This window comes from Bradysia coprophila, unplaced genomic scaffold (genome assembly GCF_014529535.1).
Source record: "Bradysia coprophila strain Holo2 unplaced genomic scaffold, BU_Bcop_v1 contig_94, whole genome shotgun sequence".
Lineage (NCBI taxonomy): Eukaryota > Metazoa > Arthropoda > Insecta > Diptera > Sciaridae > Bradysia > Bradysia coprophila.
The window spans coordinates 1,996,055-2,019,045 of record NW_023504022.1 but is presented as its reverse complement, the minus strand read 5'-3'; the positions used below and the strand labels follow the sequence as shown (position 1 = coordinate 2,019,045).

General features: G+C 38.0%; 3 protein-coding genes and 1 long non-coding RNA gene across 5 annotated transcripts; 3 read left to right on the top strand and 1 right to left on the bottom strand.

The window, feature by feature from the left end:
* The first annotated feature begins 256 nt into the window (after positions 1–256).
* Positions 257–4,442, top strand: LOC119085488. The gene is made up of 3 exons (XM_037195903.1): positions 257–1,141; positions 1,246–3,870; positions 4,389–4,442. Exons 1-3 carry the CDS (start codon positions 257–259, stop codon positions 4,440–4,442), a joined length of 3,564 nt encoding a protein of 1,187 aa, XP_037051798.1.
* A 3,292-nt stretch (positions 4,443–7,734) lies between these two features.
* On the top strand, positions 7,735–10,189 carry LOC119084916. The gene is made up of 2 exons (XR_005089161.1): positions 7,735–8,187; positions 9,820–10,189. It is a non-coding gene; the product is annotated as an uncharacterized LOC119084916 (long non-coding RNA).
* A 2,787-nt stretch (positions 10,190–12,976) lies between these two features.
* Positions 12,977–14,885, bottom strand: LOC119084856 (UDP-glucosyltransferase 2-like). Its single transcript, XM_037194990.1, has 3 exons — positions 13,912–14,885; positions 13,409–13,851; positions 12,977–13,345 (listed from the first exon to the last, which is right to left on the bottom strand). The coding sequence occupies exons 1-3, from the start codon at positions 14,752–14,754 to the stop codon at positions 13,060–13,062; spliced, it is 1,572 nt and encodes a 523-aa protein (XP_037050885.1). The 5' UTR covers positions 14,755–14,885; the 3' UTR covers positions 12,977–13,059.
* Positions 14,886–19,200: 4,315 nt separating this feature from the next.
* Positions 19,201–22,515, top strand: LOC119084899 (adult enhancer factor 1-like). Of its 2 annotated transcripts, XM_037195053.1 has the most exons (6): positions 19,204–19,474; positions 20,779–21,053; positions 21,126–21,200; positions 21,652–21,744; positions 21,817–21,969; positions 22,039–22,515. In XM_037195053.1, the coding sequence occupies exons 2-6, from the start codon at positions 20,916–20,918 to the stop codon at positions 22,105–22,107; spliced, it is 528 nt and encodes a 175-aa protein (XP_037050948.1). In that variant the 5' UTR covers positions 19,204–19,474; positions 20,779–20,915; the 3' UTR covers positions 22,108–22,515. The 2 variants fall into 2 exon arrangements, with proteins under 2 accessions (XP_037050947.1, XP_037050948.1); XM_037195052.1 differs by having other exon boundaries at positions 19,201–19,474; positions 21,817–22,515.
* The last annotated feature ends 476 nt before the right edge of the window (positions 22,516–22,991 follow it).

Sequence of the window (22,991 nt, the reverse complement as noted above, 5' to 3'; positions counted from 1 at the left end):
GACGCCACCCGTCGCTGTCAAAAAATTTCGACCGCAGCCGTCTATAGTCCCATAGCAGTGAACTTTCAACCTGTCGAACGATTTTAATTAACTGATCATGCCGTCGATCCGGAAATGTTCAAACGAGTGTCCGAAGGAAAACCGGGATGTGAATATGGACTGGCAATGTATCATTTGTCAAGAGCCGATACATTGGCGATGCTACGGACTTGAAGGAAGAAATCCCGAGGAAATTTTTATTATCGACAACATCAGGATGGTTTGTGATGAGTGCCTGGCCTATCCGAAATCGCCGAAACGTAAACAACCGAATGGATCAGGAAATATGGTTCAGCGTACGATTGATATTCAAAATTCAACGTTGGCATTGTCGAAGTCACCGGCTTTTGTTGTTACATCGCCAAAAGTTACGTCTGTTAAGCAGAATCAACAACTTCAAACTGCAATCGACGCTTTGGTTCAGAAAATCGATTCTCAAACGAACACGATCGCTGGTCTGCAGATATCGGTGGAGAAAATGAATGGAACGGTTCGAGAAAATACAGCCGCAGTTGTTGAATCTACCAATGAGTCCAAAGCCACATATGCCAGCATAGAACGGAAAGGAATCGATTCGATTGGAACGCCAAGGTCTACTAAGCGTATGGAAATACCGAAATCATTGAAGCCAATGAAAACGCCGAAAATGTCGAAGCCTGTGACTGCCGGTACTTCTAATATCTTGATTGGAAAACCTCTTTCACCGCCCAAACAAAAGCGAGCTGGTCGACTGGAACACGAGAAGGGTGTCTGGATTTCTGGTATTCATCGAGATACGACGGAAGCAGAAATAACGGAGCACATCAAGGGGTCGACTGGAATCGCTTCAACTGAATTTGAAGTTCGTAAACTGGTCAAGAAGAATCGCGACATCACAACGTATTCGTTCGTATCCTTCTTCATTGGATGCAAACAAGCGAATTTCAGTACTCTGATGCAACCGATGTATTGGCCGTCAAACAGTCAGATCCGTGAATTCGAAATTGAACATAAACCGTCAACTGGAGCACGTGTGGGACAAACTTCGCAACAAGTGGAAGCATCAAAAAACTCGGAACGCCTACCGAAGGATCCAGATCAAACAGCGATGGATACCGCTCAGGTAACAAATTAAACAGTATATGTTCTCGCCAAGCAATCGTTGACACTACACCAATTGATTTGAAAATAAATTCTATTGTCGCATGTCCAAATCGTATGCCGAAGTTACAATCGCTCATCACGTCATTTTTCCAAAACGCAAGTGGTAATTCAGCAACCCGTCAAACCTTGCCATTGGAACTATCACAATCAGTTGAAGATACCGAACGTTTGCATACATTACCGATCTACTTTAACAACGTCCGCAGCATCATGAACAAACGAAATATCAACATGAAAATCGAATTATCCATTTACAAGGCGCTCTGTTTCACCGAAACCATGTTTGGCAATGGACAATCCAGCAGTGTATATTTTCCAGACAAATTCAATGTTTACCGGTGTGACAGAATTGTACAAATGTTGAGACGATCGGGTGGAGTTGCAGTATTGGTGCATTATACATTGAGAAGTAATTCAGTTCCGATCAATTCTGAAATTGGACCGGAGGAGGCGAGCGAATTCGTGGTGGTCGAGATACACATCAAACCTCGGTCATTAATCCTATACGTCTGCTACATGAGTGTATTTGACCTGAGCATTGCTCTGAAACATTATCATCATGTGAAACTCATCGTAGAGAAGTATCGTAATCACCGAATAATTGTCCTGGGCGACTTCAATCTACATGACATAAACTGGTCTCTCGATGATGACGATGAAAACGCCTATCTACCGTATGCTTCGACCGATCACAATGCTAATGGAAATCGTTCGTGCTTCCAAACTGATGCGCTCGACTTTTTGGACAAAATGCTTAGCCTGCCACTATCACAACTCTCGAATTTCCGCAATAATGCTTCAAACGTTTTGGACTTGGTATTCGTGAATGAGTCTGATGCAGTAAACGTAACAAGTGACCGACATACTATCATCGAGCAGTCACAGCAAGACGCCAGACACATTCCGTATGAAATCAAATTGGATTATTCGAAATCATCGTCGTATACGGAAACCGTCACTGTTCGTCAATACAAACGTGGAAATTATGTAAGGATGGCACAACAATTGGAAGCAATAAATTTCCAGCACGAATTCAACATGAGAAATGACGAATCAGCGTACGAATTTTTCACTCAAACGATGCAGTCTCTCATTGAGCAAAACATACCAACGAGAACGATTAAAAAGTATTCGAACAAACCGAAATGGTGGAATCAGGACATTCAGCATCTAAAGAATCGTCGGAACAAACTGCACAAGCGCAAGGGTGATGGGCAGGCATCAATGACCGAATATGAGGCAGCAGAAAAGGTATTTAGTGAAGAATGTGACCGTCAATTCGATGAATTCAATCTACGCACACAAGAGAACATCAAGTCAAATCCGTCGGAATTTTGGAAATTTGTCAAAATGAACGGTCGTAACGAGAGGTATCCTGACGTAATGAAATATGGCGATAAAATTGGCACATCAACGGAAGAAACTGTCAACTTATTCGCTGATTACTTCGAATCGATTTATGTAAAGGACGAAGGAAACTGGAACTTCGACGATGTTTATGTTCCTATAAGTGGCGCTGAGGAAATAAATTTATCGTTGTTCGACATTGAGGCAGCAATTCATTCGCTTGATTGGAAAAGTGGTGCTGGTCCGGATGACATTAAGCCATTGGTTATCAAAATGTGTGCACCAACGATCGTATGGCCTATTTGGCTGCTGCATCAAAAATCATTTGATTCTGGAAAGATTGCGGCCGCAGCAAAAATGTCGCGGGTTGTTCCTGTCCATAAGAAAGGTGACAAAGCTAACGTTACGAACTACAGAGTCGTTGCCATTCAAACGCTGCTTCTTAAAATCCACGAAATTGCCATGAAACGTAAAGTCAGTGAAAAGATCCAGCCTCAATTGAAAAGTGCACAACATGGTTTCAGAGACAAAAGATCAGTTGTCACGAATCTGCTAGGGTTGTCTATACTGGCACATGCCGCTTTTGAACGTTTAGCACAGCTTGACATATTCTACGGCGACTACAAGACGGCATTCGATAAGTTAGTAATTTTGTTGTTAATTATCAAGTTAGCTAGATTTGGAATCGGTAAGAAAACTGCACGATGGATTTGTCAATATTTGGTTGGTAGGACCAATTACGTTCAAATTGGCAATTCCAAATCAAGATGCTATGAGTCACCATCAGGAGTACCGCCTGGGAGTTCACTCGGACCGCTTATGTTTATTGTGTTCATAAATGACATTGTTGACTCAGTGGAATTCGCGAATACTCTACTGTTTGCGGATGATATTAAATTGGCGTCCATAATTTCTGACCACTACGACACACGTAAAATGCAGCGCGACATCGACAATGTAGTAAACTGGAATACAGCGAACCGTCTATTCTTCAACGAGGAAAAATGCTACATATTCAGTTTATATCGACACGAACCATCGTTCATCCGTGCCGATTATACAATGGGCGATAAGATCATCAGCAGAGTCGAGGAAACGAGCGATTTGGGCGTATTGGTTAATAGATGGTTTCATCCGGGTAGTCACATCGAACAGATGACAATGAAGTGTCGCCAGACAATTGGCTGCATAAAACACTTTTCAAATGGCAATTTTACGAAAGAAACGCAGCGAATACTCTATGTGGCATACGTTCGGTCGAGGCTTGAGTTCGCATCGCCCATTTGGAACCCAGCAGCACAAGTATACAAAGACGATATCGAATCCGTACAGAAGCAGTTCGTAATCTACTTATTGGAAAGCCGAAGCAACGCGACAACATACAGACTTGCACCGTATGAAGATCGATGCAAACAACTGAAGCTACAAAGTTTGGAAAAACGACGTACTGTTGCAGATGCAATACTCGCCTTCGACATTTACAAACGTAATATTGTCGACGATTTGATATCACCAAGATTTGTTCGAAACGTCCAAAGTGCTTACAATTTTAGAGAGTCTACGATGCAACTATTGATCGAGCCAAGGTATTCCAATATGTACTTAACTAATCAGACTTTAGTTCGTCTAATTAGGCTCATTAATGAACATAAAACGGAAGTGACGAAGTGTAATAATAGACTGTCTTTTAAAAGTGTGATTATTGATAAATTAGGTATTAATCTGCTGTGATTGTTTGTACAGATTTGTTGTATGATAGTATTAGTTAAACTATGTTTGTATTTATGTAAATGTATCAGATTATTCAGCCAGTCTTTGGCGGTGGAAATAAATTCAATTCAATTCAATATTCTTTTTAGCACAAATATTTGATCATCGCACGATCTGTTCCGCTGAAATCCAGCTTGGTATAATGGAATATGTACGTGTCCTAGTAATCTTTCAAGCAAGAACATCGTATAGACCTTGTATGCAACGGAACACAGTGTGATTCTTCTAAAATCCTCAATCCGTTTTGGTCGCCCTTTTTTCGGGATCGGTATCTGTATGGTTGTCAACCATTCTGATGGAACTTTGTTTTGGAACCAGATGTCACTTATTAGTTCAGTAAGTTCTTTAATGAGCGGTTCTGGTGCGGCCTTGAGCAATTCCACATTTACTGTATCGACACCGGCAGCAGTACCATTTCTCATTCGGCGTAAGAAGGACTGAATGTGCTCCTCTGTTGGTGGTGGTCCTATCGGCCAGTGGTCTGTTTCTTCAATAGTATGTATTCGTGGTTCAGTGCTTGTATCCCTGAGTGCTGATTCCCAAGAGCTTAGTGGTATTTTAATTCCTTTGTTTGTGCCACTTTTCTGTTGACGATAACGCCTGAGAAATTTAAATGTTAATCTTATGCGGACTTGGGGGTCATGTCCCTCCAGATTTTCAAAGAATTCCTGGATGTCTTTCTGCTCGTGCTGTTTGAAGATTTCGTTCTTGTCTTGTATGGCTTGTTTGTAATCTACTCGCGCCGTTGAACTGGTCTACAACCCTCTAATGCGTCTGTTACCAAAATGCAAATCAAGTTGGGCATGGTCAAATTTACCAAAAGTGTTCATTTTTAAAATTGCGCATAGCGCAATTACGGAAGCCCGTACGAAGTACCTCTCAAATAAAACCAACAATTTACGACATTATTTTAGAAACCCAACATTTTTTGCCAACTTTCCATTGGGTATTCAATTACCTCTCAAATGAAACAAAAACTAGCAAAATCGGATGAGATTTATTCGATTTATGTGCAAAAAACACTTAGGGCCGAGTATCGGCCTTAGTCCAAGGGCCCAAATTTAAAACTTTTTTTGCCATCATTCTATTCGGCATTCAATTATCTCTCAAATGAAACAAAATCTAGCAAAATCGGATGAGATTTATTCGATTTATGTGCAAAAAACACTTAGGGCCGAGTAGCGGCCTTAGTCCAAGGGCCCAAATTTGAAACTTTTTTTTGCCATCATTCTATTCGGCATTCAATTATCTCTCAAATGAAACAAAATCTAGCAAAATCGGATGAGATTTATTCGATTTATGTGCAAAAAACACTTAGGGTCGAGTAGCGGCCTCAGTCCAAGGGCCCAAATTTAAAACTTTTTTTGCCATCATTCTATTCGGCATTCAATTATCTCTCAAATGAAACAAAATCTAGCAAAATCGGATGAGATTTATTCGATTTATGTGCAAAAAACACTTAGGGCCGAGTAGCGGCCTTAGTCCAAGGGCCCAAATTTGAAACTTTTTTTTGCCATCATTCTATTCGGCATTCAATTATCTCTCAAATGAAACAAAATCTAGCAAAATCGGATGAGATTTATTCTATTTATGTGCAAAAAACACTTAGGGCCGAGTAGCGGCCTTAGTCCAAGGGCCCAAAATTGAAACTTTTTTTTGCCATCATTCTATTCGGCATTCAATTATCTCTCAAATGAAACAAAATCTAGCAAAATCGGATGAGATTTATTCGATTTATGTGCAAAAAACACTTAGGGCCGAGTAGCGGCCTTAGTCCAAGGGCCCAAATTTAAAACTTTTTTTGCCATCATTCTATTCGGTATTCAATTATCTCTCAAATGAAACAAAAACTAGCAAAATCGGATGAGATTTACTCGATTTATGTGCAAAAAACACTTAGGGCCGAGTAGCGGCCTTAGTCCAAGGGCCCAAATTTGAAACTTTTTTGCCATCATTCTATTCGGCATTCAATTATCTCAGAAATGAAACAAAAACTAGCAAAATCGGATGAGATTTCCTCGATTTATGTGCAAAACTTAGGGCCGAGTAGCGGCCTTAGTCCAAGGGCCCAAATTTAAAACTTTTTTTGCCACCATTCTATTCGGCATTCAATTATCTCTCAAATGGAACAAAATCTAGCAAAATCGGATGAGATTTACTCGATTTATGTGCAAAAAACACTTAGGGCCGAGTAACGACCTTTGAGCCCTCCCAACAAGCTCGCGTTGCATCTTACCCAAAAACAATGTTCAGCAACTTTGTTCTACTCGTCAATACCTTTCATTTGATATATCAGAAGCAGCTATTGCGTGCGTATTTGGGTAGATATCGTCGAAAGACTGAAAAACACCTATAGGGCCCTAGCTCTGGAAGGGCCGACCCTACCATGCCCATTTCCGAACTTGACCTTACTTTTGTCGATACCAATCAAGGAAAAAAAAGAATTTTGAAAAAAGGTTGTGATTTGCTCAAGCTAGAGGGGTCACAGACGGACGGACGGATGGACGGACGGACGGACGGACATTTTTTTTATTGCGGATTCGTCATCTATGAACACAACGAAATGCTTTGCCCTTACTGTCTGCTTCCAATTCGACGTGTTACAAACGGCATATTAATCTTATAAGCCCCCAGTACTTCGTACGGGGCTAAAAATGGTAATCGGCGTAGCCCACTCAATACAACCTTGGACTTAGCAACGATATTTGGATTTTTGGATATTTGTGTATCTTCGAGACTCCGCGATTCTTTTGTGTATATGTTCAGGCAATAAAAATGATGAAAACGATATTAGTGGCAATTCGAAGTAACCAATAATCCAATGAGGAACGACGTTTTCGTTGTTGTCTGAAGGTATAAGTGCGACAATTTGAAGAATTATAGTAATGCCATTTGTCAGCACAAATTAAGCACTGATTAGTGCTGCGGTAGTCTGCAGTAAAGGATATTTAATGAAGTGGATTCCAATGTAAAAATCATGAAAATGCAACAATTATATTATTTGACAACACAGATTTAGGCGGAATTTCCTGCAGCACACATTAAGGGTAGTTCTGACGACATTCACCTTTTTTTGGGTACCTATGACGAACAGAAAACGAAAAGTAAAATTCAATCTGATTAAATCCCTCTATTTGGCTGGCAGGACTACCATATCTTAGGATAAGCTAGGGGAATCATTGGTTTCTTGAGTGTCCAAAAATGTACATACCGAAGTTGAAGAAATCGATTTTCTCCAATAATAGGCCCTGATACCGATGTAAGTTTAGTCATTTGTCCCAAGTACACACTGAGTGACTAACACCATATCAATGAGGAGTACATAAATACGTTCATAGAGAAAAAGTTGATAAATTTTCTCTTATCAATTTTATCTGCTGTAGCGTCACAATGTCGAAATTAACACACTGTTTGTGTGGAGGAAAGGTATTGATTCAAATTGTCATTATTAGTTAGTGTTGGCAAAATAACTCAAAAGAGATAAGTCAGACAATTTAAAAGTGTAGCAATCACACCAAACTCTGGAACTAGCTTCGTGTTTATTACAATTAGAATGTACCATAAAGGCAACGGATCATTTCGTTGTCACCATTAACGACTCTGAATCTAATAAAATCAATAAATTCGAGGCAATGAATAGCTTCAATGCTGGAAATAGATAGATCAATGGATCCGGAATCGAGTTCTCAACGTGCTATTGTAACAGATGATAATGATGTTAGAAATGAAAGAATAAAGAAGGGAAAGTTCGTGGTTCTCTTGATTTTTTTCGTTGGTACATCTATCGGGCATATTATTACAATAGCATTGGGTGTTCCGATGTTAAGGCATTGTCATAATGTTGCTTTAATAGTCATGATTCTCGGAACTGTCCTGGGAATTTTGCAGGTAAATGTTATTAATTTACTAAATGATTGTGAACAAATAAATAGTTTTAAAATCTCAAAATTGAGAAACCATTCGATGTGTTGGCTTGCGATGTCCCTTTGAAATTAAAAATAAATAAAATGATCAAATAAGCAACATCGATTCGTTAAGTTTGCCAGTAATTACATAAAATCAAAGTTTTTACAACTCCGGTTGCGTAGCTATATATTTAGGTTAAAAATAGTTCTTTGTTCACCAAGAGAAAAACAAAGGTGTTAATTACATTTCAAGGGTATCGCCATAAGTCATCAAAAAAAACAAGGCATCAGAACAGTCGGAGCGTTTGCTGCGACTTAGCCCCGCACGACCCGTAATCCTATTTCGTCCGTAACCATAATACATCCGTAGCCGTAATACGCCCGGAACCCTAATACGTCTACAACCCTCTAATGCGTCTGTTACCAGAATGCAAGTCAAGTTGGGCATGGTCAAATTTACTGAAACTGTTCATTTTTAAAATTGCGCATAGCGCAATTACGAAAGCCCGTAGGAAGTACCTCTCAAATAAAACCAACAATTTACGATATTATTTTAGAAACCCAACATTTTTTGCCAACTTTCTATTAGGTATTCAATTATCTCTCAAATGAAACAAAAACTAGCAAAATCGGATGAGATTTACTCGATTTATGTGCAAAAAACCCTTAGGGCCGAGTAGCAGCCTTAGTCCAAGGGCCCAAATTTGAAACTTTTTTCGCCACGTTATTTTCGGTATTCAATTCCCTTCCATAAAAAACTAAATCTAACAAAATCGGATGAGATTTACTCGATTTATGTGCAAAAAACACTTAGGGCCGAGTAACGACCTTTGAGCCCTCCCAATAAGCTCGAGTTGCATCTTACCCAAAAACAATGTTCAGCAACTTTGTTCTACTCGTCAATACCTTTCATTTGATATATCACAAGCAGCTATTGCGTGCGTATTTCGGTAGATATCGTCGAAAGACTGAAAAACACCTATAGGGCCCTAGCTCTGGAAGGGCCGACCCTACCATGCCTATTTCCGAACTTGACCTTACTTTTGTCGATACCAATCGGGGAAAAAAAGAATTTTGAAAAAAGGTTGTGATTTGCTCAAGCTAGAGGGATCACAGACGGACGGACGGACGGACATTTTTTTTATTGCGGATTCGTCATCTATTAACATAACCAAATGCTTTGCCCTTACTGTCTGCTTCCAATTCGACGTGTTACAAACGGCATATTAATCTTATAAGCCCCCAGTACTTCGTACGGGGCTAAAAACACGGGCGTGGAGTAGTCTAGCACATCATACAAATTTATGGTGTGTCAGATTCACCTCTAAGGGGCGAATCTGACACAGTCATGACTTTTCGTTACATGCAGTAAAAGGGCTCATACTATGATCGCGTGTGCTAGATTCTCCGATGCCAATTGAATCTACACGTGACGAGAAGACGCAAAAGAGACCTAATTCAAACTTTTCTATTGTTATCTTGTCAAACTTGATACTAACCTGAGTCCAGGTTTTCTAATCTGAATCGGATTGAAATAATATTGGACTGACCTGATTTGACGTGAAAACCGCAAGTAATTCAGTAATCAATCAAAATGACAACTTTCATCCTACAGCAAATTCCAGAATTTTACCGCAATTTCATCCAAATTAAACCAGAAAATGTAGCTTACGTAAACTACTCCTTGGCCATCATCGTCATCATTCGTGTTGCTTGGTTGATAACGGCTACTGTGACAATTGTAACCTCAAAATGCGACAATATAACTCCAGCCTGGATATGTATTTCAATTAACTGGGCTCTATTTGGATTTATTGTGATTATTATCGCAGCAGTGACGGTTGTTAAGTGTGTCAAAAAAAGAGGTCGACGCTACGATGACTAAGACTTTATTTCAATTGATTTATTGACAGAATGTTGAATTGTACAGTAGTTGTTAAGTTTAATATTTATATCAAGTCCGAATAAACTACAAGTCGAAAGTATGAAATCCCTTCAATCATTTTTGGCTAGAATTATTTATGTGAGTCATTTTCATTGTTACAATGTTCCTGAGACATGGGACAGTCGACTTAATGTTTTCTCAGCTAAATTGTCTCAAAATTCGTCTGTTCCAAGGCCATACTAATTCACGCCGTAAGTGTGCCTAAAATTTGAATTTCAAGTGAACGATTCGATGAAAAAGTGAACCGAAAAATACATTTCAACGCTTCCTTGTATGAAAATGACACTGCGTTAGAAAGTGTTGCACACATTTCATTTTGAATATCAACCGCACTTACGGCGTCAATTGTCAAAATTCATACATAGAGACATAACGTCATCAATATTTGCGTGAAAACCGATCTCTGTGGATGAAATCGTGTTCTTACGACTAGTCGTGTTTACAGTTACTTGGGACAAACCTATTCCACGCGACATACATAGCACATTATCATAGCCCTGCTCCTAGCATGAACATACGAAATATGCGGAGGACTTTTCTATCAAAGTATGTTTTGCATTCCTTGTGCTAAGACATGAGTCATGATTTCTTGTTGTGACTAAAAACACAACACATAATCGAAAAATGACTGTTTGTGCTGGGCTACATACTTTTGCGTAATTGATAAAGTTGGGTGAACTACGACCTCATATCTGCCGTCTCTTTTGGCAGAAATAGCATTAGTGACTGCGAATTCGGACCTCCAACACGTATAGATCAGCCTAAGAGCAACCGGTACAGTAATATGATCGTAGGCACAGCAGTGATACTAGCATGAACAAAGACACAGCTCTGCTACGTGTAGTGTAGCAGTGCTATGACATAGAACATATTCGGAATCAAATCACAGTAGGCACTGCGTTTCTTTTGTAAAGATGGATAACTTGATTTCGATGAATGAGTTATCAACAATAATAAACGGGAACTTCTTCACTTAAGCCTCAAAATTTGACACTTTTCAATTTAGTGTTCATGCTAGGAGCAGTGCTCTGTCTTCTTAGGATAAAACATTAAAATATTCGACTTGGTAAATCTAACAACGTTCATCAGTGTCAGTGTTCATAATAGACCCGAGTTTAAGTTATCCAGTTAGGTTTAGCAGCTAACATTATTCTACTCAAAGCAGCACTGAACCACGACACAATCTAATGTATTTCTAATATTATTCAACACAGCAATAAATGTGGAAGTTACTAGGCACATAATGACTTACCGCTACCCCCGTTGCAAAAAACCGATCCATTTCCGATTTTCCATCTTAACTTTCTTCTGGAACGCCGACAATCAACAGCATAAAAAAGTTTGCAAAACAATCTACCGAGTGGATGTAATAACTTCCCCCAGAAAAACTATCAAAAATATTTTCAATTTCTTGCAAGCCGTAAGTTTGCCTAAAATTTGAATTTTAAGTGAACGATTCGATGAAAAAGTGAACCGAAATAGTATGTTACATACCAAGGATCAAAAAGGCTTCGCGTCGCTCCATCCCTGGACGTTTTCACCACCTGGGTCTAAAACACACCTTTTTGATCCGTGGTTTGTATACTATTTTTCTTCCTGGAGTACCAAAGTCACATTCCGAACAAAACATAACAACAAAACTGAACAACATACCGGTGCAAAAGCATTCCATATTAATGCCGAAAGTAATCCGTATGAATGCCTAAAGAAGTCCGTTCCGTGTGCAATGCATGTATTCTCACAAATGTCGAAAAATAAGCAATCTGTAGGAATGCCGAAAGACATCCGAATGAATGCCGAAAGCAGTCCGTATGAATGCTGAAAGCAATCCTTATGAATGCATTGTCACAAAACACTAAAAACATTACATTCGCGTACATACAACAACTTGACACATTTGGGAAAGAATAAAGATAGGATCGAAAATGACATAAGCGGGAATGAAAATTGAGAGAAAATAGTAGGGGAGAATGTTGCTCTTTCGGTACTAAATTTGGTGAGTGAATGTGACGGTGTTGGTACTACAGGAAGAAAAATACATTTCAACGCTTCATTATATGAAAATGACGCTACGTTAGAAAGACCTCCGCACTTTCCATTTTCAATTTCGACCGCACTTACCAAGGTTCTGAAAGAACAGGTTAAGACACTTACGAAGGCGGGTGAAACACAAATCTTGACAATTCAGACATGTATATTGTTTGAAAAGTCAACTTGAAAACATTTTTTTTTGTTAAGTTGAAATCGTCTTTCAGAACCTTGGCGTTAATTTAGAAGTTTCTGCGCATCTGATTTTAGTTTTAGACATTTTACAATTTTTCGGGTGTCTATCATAGCTATTCTAGAGGCCAAGCTGGTTGTCTTGACTTGACAATTTCCCTCTAATGTCTGGTTCAGCCATCAAAAGTTGTGTTGTTTCATGTTACACTTGAAATACAAGAATATCACAGCTTGAATGTTGTGCAAACTGCTAAAATTCAATATCGACCCAAAACAGTTAGATGGCGTTCGGATCGCTATTTTGTTAGACAAGCAAAGCAAGTTATTATTTAACAACACGCAATCATGTGTTACTTTGGATGCTGCGAAAGCAATTCATTACATGAGGAAACAGTTTTGTCATAAACGAAAACTCACAAGTGTTTCTGAGCGTCAACTGTCTTTTCAACAAACGCACAGTTCGTAAATTCAAGCCGAAGACGAGAACTGGTGTTAAGGAATCTCGCGCCGCGTCATTCACAATAATTTACAAAGTGACATCTTCGACATCTTCCTTATACAAAATGAGTCCAACCCCGAAGAGTATGTGTTGTTTGTATTGAGGCTATTTACTTCCTGGTAACTACAGTTGAAAATTCATTTTAATTATAATTTAAACTAAAAAAGAATCGAAAATAAGAATCGACCAAATTATTGGGCCTTCTTCTTCTTGCTGGCCCCTGGTTTCGACTTCGAGCTGAAGCATTTCTTCAATATTGCTCTCAAAATCAAAATATCGATAACAATTATGGCTACAAAAATAACAAAAACATCAACCGAGAAATATTGGAAATAGTTCAATTCTCTGGCTGCTGATCGCAAATGGACGGCTCCGTGGTGTCGAAGTACATACTCAATCCAGAAAACTGCTCGGTCTAATGGTTTTTCCATTTGGTCTAAGAAAACGCTCGAAAGTTTTTTAACGGTTTGGCGATAGCTGACCAATGAAAGTGGAGAAAATTAAAAACCTAAAAATATTCGGCTGACTGCTGCTACTCACCTGGGATCATTGATGGCTTTGTTAATTGCATTGAGAAGAATTTCTTCGGTTAACGTATTGAAGTCTAACGGAATGGCAAATCCTTTTTTCTCCGCTTTCTTCATATTACTGGGCTGATCCCCGAGCATTGGTATGCCAACTAAGGGTACTCCATGGTAAAGTGCTTCCATTGTACTTCCGAAACCTCCGTGCGTTAGGAATAGTTTAATGTTTTTATGGCCTAAGACATCTTGCTGTGGAAGCCATTTGCTTAGCTTTACGTTCGGCGGGAGATCATCCATCTCTTCGGTCTCCCATTTCCAAATAACTCGTTGCTTCAATTTGGAAAAAGCGCCGAGGAACAGTTTTCGGTAGTTTTCCGGCATGTCAACTCCTTGTAGAGCAGAGCCCATACTGAACAGTATGAAACCGTCTTTACCTCCATTCAGAAAATCGTCCAGTTCCTGCAAGTTATATTTTCCATTGAACACAGTTGGTAACTATAAAATAAAGAATGAAATAACCTTTGGCTGTACAGGTTTTGCAGGCACCAAATGCAATCCTCCAACTTCAATCAAATCGGGTAGATAAGGTCGTGGAGATGAGAAACTGATCTGGCTATTCATTAGAAGAATACTCGCGTTTCTCTCGATTTCTTTAATTCCTGGCATCTGCGGGTCATTGAACGCATCGCGATAGATTGCCTCCATTCTTGGGAAATAAAACCAATTCATTACAATCCAGTCGAAAACTGTTCGAAAGCAGTTGAACATTCTTTCCCATAGAGACATTCGCTCTTCGTAACCAACCAACATACTTGATACGTAAGACGGTGGATTTGGACTACCCAAATTGTCAGCTATCCAAGTCGGAACGGTTGTTTGTGTATAGAGTACAGTACTGGTGTTGAGCTTATGAACCAATCCATACAAGCATTCGTTGAACAACGGTGTAAAGAATACCAAATCCCATTTTTCTTCCAACACTTTGTTTATGATGGGAAGTGCGTAGCCTATTTGGCAGACTGGTGTCATCAAGCTTCTCATCATGAGAAATGGATTGAATATAGCAGTAATCAGCGGACTCATAGATTGCTTCATTTCGAAAAAATTTGGAGCGCTGCCGAACGCTAGGTCCGGATCAACGGTGGGAATGTTAACGAAATTCGTTTCATTCTTCGATGCAATAGGACTTAATACCGTCACTTGATGGCCCCTTCGAGCCAGTTCCCGAAGCAGTGGTTCGTAAGTGATTTTATGACTTTTACTGGACATGAACGAAAATGAAAGAATTTTGGCACCGTCGACACTTTCACTTAAACTTAACAGCCAGATGCATGTTATCACAGTAATGCACAAAGCTCTCATTTTAATTCCTCAACTTGCACTTCTGGTTTCGACGACACCTTTCTGTCTTAAGCCTTAGTTTTATAGCAACTAATTTACAAAATTCTGTAACAACTACGACTACCTTATTACTGTGTTATACGTTGGGATTTATCTCAATACTGAATTCATTTGTATGTGAAACCATACCATATGCTATCTATGTAAATTCGAGATGTGTCAGCCGATAATAAAATCTTATGAGGCACAGCTACACAAAATTATAGGAAAGTGAGAGATTATTTGGTGATTATTATGATACGCTCCAATGACGCATAGGGTGCACTATGCACTTTACATTGACCGTCTGATACGATCAAGGCAATGGATCTGCTTATCAAATGAATGCACAGCAAAATTAGCCATTGGATTTTCATGTATCTGGTTGTAATTTACTTCGGTCGCAGCACCATCACCTCTCAAATATAAAGAAAAAATGAGAATGGAAGGATTGGGTTGTTACATACAGCCATTTCATTTTAATTATGAACATGAACATGACGAACGTGACAAGCTTTATAAGACGTTCTACATATCTATAGATCATCTACGCAAGCATGGCTGCATTCGATTTTGGCGGCTGACATGTCCGAAGCAAAACCTTGATTTTGTACGATTATTAACTTTGTTATTGTGAATGTGTTGAATGTCCAAGATATTGAAAATTATGATAAAAAAAATGTTTATTTGTAATCGGTGAGATGCGATTTGATTGAATGACAAACAGTTTTCCGTCTACATGTAAAACGTAGCTTACTCATAGGAGCGTAAAGTATTGGTAAGGGTAAACCAAAATCATCTGTTATTTGGGGATATTCATAAAATTGCGTGTGATGTGAATCAAACTTTAAGATACTTGAGTTTAGTCATCTTTTCTGATTCGAGAGGTGTTGTAGTTTGAAAAAAGAAATGTTTCAATTACAGTCAGAGGCAGTGAAATTTCAGCAAAACTGTGTGTGTGGATGAGCTAAAAAAAAACAGCAGAAGCAAATTCATGATGAACATTCACTGCCTGTAACTGTAACAAAAATGAATAGGTATCTATGCAACTCAGCGACGAAAAGTAGGATTTTACTACGATATAGTCTTTTGGTCTACCCCTAATGTTTTTCTCTTCTTTTTTTTACTTAGATAATGACTTCGATAAAAATTATCGTAGATATAGCATGGATAAGTTTAGTTTTGTTTTCGACTTGACAACAATCATAGTAATAACGCTCGTCCACAAGAAATTCAATGGAAGAACTTACATAAGTCGTTTGAGTTCAATAGACATCGCTAAACATTCTTTTTTTTATCTAATCGAACGTTAAACTAATCAATAGCTTCGATTGTATCTATTTCTTTCAGTTTTCTACAAGATTCCCGAGTTTTGAAGATGGTGTCATGCACTGTGCCCATGACTAATTACACAAAATATCTTCGACTTACGTAATAGTTACGAAATATAGGAGTTTGGTGAATATTGACTAGCAATAATCAGTAGAACTGCGTACATTTAATACAGTCAATTCTACTAACCACATCACAGTATACTCCTGCTTTAAGTATAGTTTCCACTTCGTTTAGCCTCCGTCTACATGACAGTTGTAAAATAGAGCAAAAGAACTGTCACGCAAACGGAGTGGAAATTGAATTTATTTCCATTTTTTACTCCGTTTACGTGACAGTTCTTTTGTTCTATTTTACAACTGTCATGTAAATGGAGGCTAAACGGAGTGCTCTTTTTAAGTGGAAACTATACTTTAACTGATAAATAACAAATCATGAGACTTAGTGACGTATTTTTGATAAAAACATTCTTTAAATCGATGTTTTACCATGAAATCTATGACACATCAGGGGTAAACCATTATGATTTGTAAAGTTCGTATCACGACAGAGTAAAGTTGAGCAGGCAGTAGCGCCGATTGGACCAGGGACCTGAATAATCTAGTAGCCCTATATTTTTTGCGAATAAAATTTTTCAATTTATGTCAGTGTTCACATGACTTCATTTTCATAGAGTAGACAGTTTGCGCAAATGACATATAACTTATAAGTCAACTTATAACTTCGAAATTATAAGTTATAAGTCAGTCAGTTATCAGTTATAAGTTAGGTGGTTATAAGTCGTAAGATATAAGTCGGCTACATATAAAGTGAAATTTATAAGTGAATTTTCAAAATCTCTCAAAAACGTCGAATTCACACTTTTTTGATACTTTTGGACGTTTCTGAGAGATTTTGAAAATGCACTTATAACTTATAACTCACTGACTTATAACTTATAAACACTTTATATGTAGCCGACTTATGACTTATAACCACCTAACTTATAACTGATAAGTGACTGACTTATAACTTATAATTTCGAAGCTATAAGTTGACTTATAATTTATATGTCACTTGCGCAAACTGTCTAGTGTATTAAATCCCTTATTTGACGTTTCGAAAATGAACCGCTACTGACTGGTTTATTTTACTCTGCCGTGGTTCCTATGTATCCTGATTCGTACGTAAAACGTGTAAACGGTTTGTGTGTAAAAGACCAGAGCTAATGGTGCGCACTTGTTTACATTTTGTGAAAATACCCATCTGCTGTCATGTGTGTGTATTCATGAATTTGTTACGATGACCCAAGCCAACTTCACGTTGCATAACCGGGCCATTAATGAAAAATGTCGAGAAGTTGGAATTTACTGTTTCAATTGTGGCCTTATCCATATATCGGTTCGTTGAACTTTTATCGGTACTCGAAAAGAAAACCTTTAAGAGCTCTAAAAACGTCTAAAAAACGAACATTCAAAGTGACTAGTTCAATATTTGGATCGATGTCGTGTCAATGACTGAGTGTCTCTAAATAACTACAAATGGGTAGTCTGTAAATGTATTCTCCGAAGGATCACTAATTGAACGATAGACGGACACAATTCTCAGCGAATTTCAGAAATATTAAAAAAAAAAATTCGAGCGATAAAGCTAACCAGGATGCCGCGGTGTCTTAAGTCCTTTGTTAGATAAAGGTTGGTCATTGCTTACCTCTTACTTTGACATCTCTAGTTTTGATTTTTCGTTGAAAGTCGTTTCCCATCACTGATGTTCTCAACTTCCGGTCATCAAAACACGCCAACTCATGGATTAAATTTTCATTTATTTACAACCTCGCATTTTACACCGAATTCGGTACAAGTTCTCTTATTTAATCGATAACAATCTTAAAGGTAAATTTGTTGAATTCGTTTCGATTCATCTTGATCGTGCCGTAAATCTCCTCACCCTCTGTTACTGTCAAAAATTCGTCAAGATAAAATATTAATGGCTTCCAATTTGTTCGGGGTGCCATTGATCCGTTACTGAAACCCAACCGTTTTTCTGACTTTGTGAAGTCGACATTGAAAAAGATACACATAGCCTGGATAGAATCGTTCCGAGTTGCATAAAGATGAATTGGCATGTGAACGCTACTCTCTCTCTCTCTCTCTCCCTCTCTTTATCTCTCTCTCTTCATAGTGTATAAATCTACCTCGTGCACCAAATACGGATCGGTAGCTGTAAATTGAAATAGAGCTATTTGAAGCTTGACGATAATCCCCTTGCTACTTGTTGGATGCAAATGGAAATTCACAAATATGTCTGAGGTTGGCGAGCAGTACTAACTTATACTGAAAACTACAAAAGCGCCAATTCAGCTGCAGAAAAATTGCTGACAAGATGGTAAACAAACTACTCTATTTTTATGAGGACCAACTTCACTGATGTGACATTTTACCAGAAGCACAGTGCAATTATTGCACTAGAAAATATAGTGCAACGAATGACGGCATTGAAAAAAAAAATTGTATTGCTGTAGAGGCCAACGAGGCCAACTGAGGTTCTCTACACAGTAAAATAGACATCATGTTGAATGTAGAGCTATGTTTTGCAGTTGTATGCAACTCAGTGACGAAATGTGAACATTACGTGGGCTTTCGTTGACTGTCAATAACATATTCGTGGTCTAGCTTGGTAACTGTAAAGCGAAAGGATATTAAAAAGTACATTCAAAAAGGGAAAGGGACATTTAGATTTGACATATTTTCAAATATTTGTATGGCTTCATTCCGCTTTTTGTATGGTGCTTTCTTATAGAACTTAAGTTGCGTTACACACATTTATACATTTTTTCCGCATAAACGTTCTTTGTGTTTGTTTATCTTCCCTATATTATATCGATGAGCTAGACAGATAAAAATAAAAATTGACATGATAAAACAAACAAACAGAAAACACTATGAAAATGTACACAATGTACTACACATTTATATCCATTATTTATACCGATGTTCGTGGAATGGAATCCCAATCCGATATGAACGATAATCCAGCTCCAGTTGTAGCAAGTCTTTGGAGAGATAAACTTGACAAAACCAAATTTCTACAATTCGTTGTACCATTTTCGTTTGAAGTGTCATACCGATGGTAAACTGTCAACTGTCATCTGAAAAGAAAAATAAAGAAAAATTTGTAAAACTTGAAGGCAATTATTCAGTAAATTTTGTAAAAATTGTAATGCTATCGGCCAGTAAACCCTTTCATTATCAAAATTAAGCCGGCATTGTATATTAACGTAATTGTAGAGTGCGTCCATATCGGTTAATAAATCAGTTTAAGTGTTCGTTCCAAATGTACGATGTGGTGAACGAGAGAATTGCTCGTAATTTTAAATGAAACAACGAAACTTGTAAGCAAATCAAATAATTGGAAATTGAAATCTGTTAGCATTTAAGCTGCAATCGATTTTCGACTAAAATTCTATGTAAAATCGGTGCGATTCTTTCAGGCTGTGACTGATCTTTCGATTATGTTCAACATAACCTCACTCCAAAGTTAGACTTGTTTACTTGGATTTTGTTGTTTTTGATTTTGTTTGTGACGTCAACGTTCTTGTTATTTTTATTTGGTATGTCGATTAATACACACTTTGCATTTATTAAAATATTATCGACGGTATTGCAAATAGTTGTTATTTTTGGAGCCCAACGTTGTCGGCTTATATAACTCCTTTTACGGTTTTCTTCATAACGAAAAAGTTCTGCAAAGTACACGAAAAACAGTCTCCATAATCTTAAGTTAGCCAAGTTCAAGGGGACGTTGCGTTCTCTACAGTAGTGAGCTCATAATTTTATTTTCTTGAATATGTATTAGACGGTAGTGTAGTTACTATGTTCAAGATCATACACTGAGCACAATCAATTTTGAATGAACATTCTGCTCACTGATTACGGTCACGGTGCTCCATATCTCATGTTATTCACGTTATTTCGATGGATTTAGATTTTCTTAATTTAAATGAAAAGAGAATTTTCTAAGCTGAATGTTTCTATTAGATAAATATCATGATTACAGTGGACGTCAGCGAAATTCAGCACTTTTCAGACGAAACTGAAAATACTTTTAGTGATTGCCCTGCATTTGATGTAGAGAATCATCTCTTACAATTATGATCGTCTGACGAGTGTTCTAATTCAAAGATATCAGTGAAAGGAGTTGAGAGAGATATTAGAAGAGGGATCGAAGTGTCAGCCTACCATTTCAAGTCGAAAATCGACAAATTTCAATCCAATTCTTGTTGACTTCATTTCACGTGCACTATAGTTGTCACAGTGCATAAGATTTGGGAGGGCGTGTAGAATTGATTGAAATAGTAATTCTATTAACAGTCACAATTGTAGAAAATTTTTGAAAGTCTACCTGTCGACTTGGATTTGGAATAGATTTCATTCGGGGGAGACCACGAAGTCTTTGGAGATCCGTTGAAAACGCTCTGTTTCAAATGTCAGAACATTCTGATGCGTTGGACGGCGAATTTTGAATGAGATCAGTTTCTGTATACTAGATCCCTCACCCCTGATGATGTAGTTTACAGCCTAGCACTTTTTCCCTCTGGACTGAATTCAGTTTCTCAGCCCTAATGATTTCTGCAACCTGATCACATAAAATCCCCAACTTTTTCTTGTTGTTTTAACGTCAAAAAATTCATTCTAGCCGAAATCAATCAGTCACTTCCATGATGATTTTAACGTCGTCACAGCTGTAGTCCAATCTTCGCGAAAAACAAAAACTTCAGCATCCCATACTAACGCTGCGCTTTACCTTTGGGACATCAACCGAAAAGAGGGCCTATGTCGACACAAATATCTCCCAAAAAGATGACGATCACCAATGACCAACAGAAACCGTTTCAATGCGCCATCTGCGAGAAAACATTTCGTCAATTAAGCACGCTAACAAATCACTTTAAAATCCACACAGGAGAAAAGGTAAAATATTTTCCGAAACGTTCTGCAATCACGCGGTAATTGACCATTACTTTCCGTTGTCCATTATTGCAGCCATTCAAATGCTCAACATGCGACAAAAAATTCCGTCAGTCCAGCACTCTAACAAACCATTCAAAAATACATACGGTGAGTAATGCTGGATCATTAAACTGTATATAGTGTTCAAAGAGAATGTCAAAAAGAGTGTTCACCCATCGAGCTCAGTTAAATTAACTGGTTTTTTCCTAGTTAACTGGACTTTTACATACAAATTTTGACGTATCACCCAACGGAACCAGTTAATTTTTCTCTCTTTTACGCTCTTTAAACACTGTATAGGAAAACGTCGCTCAGTGTCGCAGGAAACTTGTTCGAAATAAAGCCAAAGAAAATGGGAGTTTTGGACGTGTGGAGTTCCACTTTGTTGTAGCAAATAAACACTGCGCTCTGCTTATCATTGTGTGGGTTTTTATGCGTCACATGGGCTTTTGTGCGAAGTTTAATTTTCTTTAAAAATTGTTGAACATGTGCAGAGCATGTCTGACTATTTGCTATCATTAAAATTGGCGGAGGAATTTTATATCCACTTTTATTCCAGGGAGAGAAGCCTTTTTGCTGCAATTTTTGCCATAAACCGTTTCGACAGCTCAGCACACTAACTAATCACCAAAAGATTCACACCGGCGAAAAGGTATACTTAGACGGCTCCCCCTTCTCGTTGTTCTGCTCGATCATATCGGTTCCGCTTTTTCTTTTCTTACAGCCGTTCGAGTGTGCCGTGTGTAAAAAGCAATTCCGTCAGTCGAGTACGCTAAACAATCACATAAAAATCCATGTGGGCGACAAGCCGTTTATGCAAGAAATGCAAGAACTGCAAAATTTGCACAATCAACAGCAGCAAGGCGATCATATCCTGGTAATGAGTGGTCATTTGGACGCATTAAAAACGGAAGCCGATTTGATTGTCGATAATGTTGATCAACAGGCACAGCATATTGTGGTGCAAATGGAACATTCGAAAGCGGAACCAGTAAAATCGGAAGCGAGTACATGATTGAAAGTATGTGCGAATCGGGATGCGGATGAGAAAAACTTAGGAGAATGAAAAGAAACGACACAGCGCCCCTCCCCAAATTGATGCTCGAATTGTGAGTATACTTTTTCGTTTGTTTTTCTTTTTATTATTTCTTTTTCTATTATTATTTGAACACTTTAGTACTTAAGTTTTGTTTTACTAAAGAAAGAGAAGAGAGAGGAGAAAAAAAACATTTGATCAGTTAGACAAGAAGTTGTAAATAAAATAAGAAATCGGATTATGCCGAAATTCTATTGACGTTACATCCACTAATTTTAATGAAGAGAATACCTTTACTACAAGAAATACCTTCGTAAGAGAACACATTATAAATAAAGAACTGAAAATGTAATTGTACAGCAAACCGACGATTTTTCTATTTAAAACGGAATATTGAATTAAAAAAAGAAGAAGCAAAAACTTGAATGGAACGATAAATTAAGCAGGTGTAAACATTTAGCGAAGAGAACTTATGTGTTTTTAGTCACGATTAGAAACCTCCGTACAGGGCCATACAATTACTATTAAAGCTAAGCCGAAAATGTAATAAGGAAATTCAAAATATTAACATTTTATTAATGTATTGAAAATATATTTAATGTTTTTTAACAAAACCCTCACAGTTGTTTCATTGAATTCATTCGTTGGCAGTTCGTTTAGTCGTTTTTGAGGCTGGAACTTGAGATTGTTTTGTATGTTTCACGAAATCGCCGAAATTTTTCATTAATTGATCGAGCATTAAAATGATGTCATGAGACCTCACAACTCATAAATATGGAAGCTAAAAATTAAATCTAAAACTATACAAATTAATCCGCACGTATACTACTTTCTATGCTATACCAACGCACTACAAGAACAGG

What these genes read in the sequence shown, in the direction of transcription:
- LOC119085488 (XM_037195903.1), top strand. Translation starts at nt 257, where the DNA reads ATGGTTTGTGATGAGTGCCTGGCCTATCCGAAATCGCCGAAACGTAAA. An exon ending in CAGCGATGGATACCGCTCAG is followed by an intron (nt 1,142 to 1,245) that starts GTAACAAATTAA and finishes CGTATGCCGAAG; the next exon opens with TTACAATCGCTCATCACGTC. An exon ending in AATCCGTACAGAAGCAGTTC is followed by an intron (nt 3,871 to 4,388) that starts GTAATCTACTTA and finishes TATTCTTTTTAG; the next exon opens with CACAAATATTTGATCATCGC.
- LOC119084856 (XM_037194990.1), bottom strand. Translation starts at nt 14,754, where the DNA reads ATGAGAGCTTTGTGCATTACTGTGATAACATGCATCTGGCTGTTAAGT. An exon ending in CAAAACCTGTACAGCCAAAG is followed by an intron (nt 13,852 to 13,911) that starts GTTATTTCATTC and finishes TATAACTTGCAG; the next exon opens with GAACTGGACGATTTTCTGAA. An exon ending in AAAGCCATCAATGATCCCAG is followed by an intron (nt 13,346 to 13,408) that starts GTGAGTAGCAGC and finishes TTCATTGGTCAG; the next exon opens with CTATCGCCAAACCGTTAAAA.
- LOC119084899 (XM_037195052.1), top strand. Translation starts at nt 20,916, where the DNA reads ATGTCGACACAAATATCTCCCAAAAAGATGACGATCACCAATGACCAA. An exon ending in AAATCCACACAGGAGAAAAG is followed by an intron (nt 21,054 to 21,125) that starts GTAAAATATTTT and finishes CCATTATTGCAG; the next exon opens with CCATTCAAATGCTCAACATG. An exon ending in ACCATTCAAAAATACATACG is followed by an intron (nt 21,201 to 21,651) that starts GTGAGTAATGCT and finishes CTTTTATTCCAG; the next exon opens with GGAGAGAAGCCTTTTTGCTG.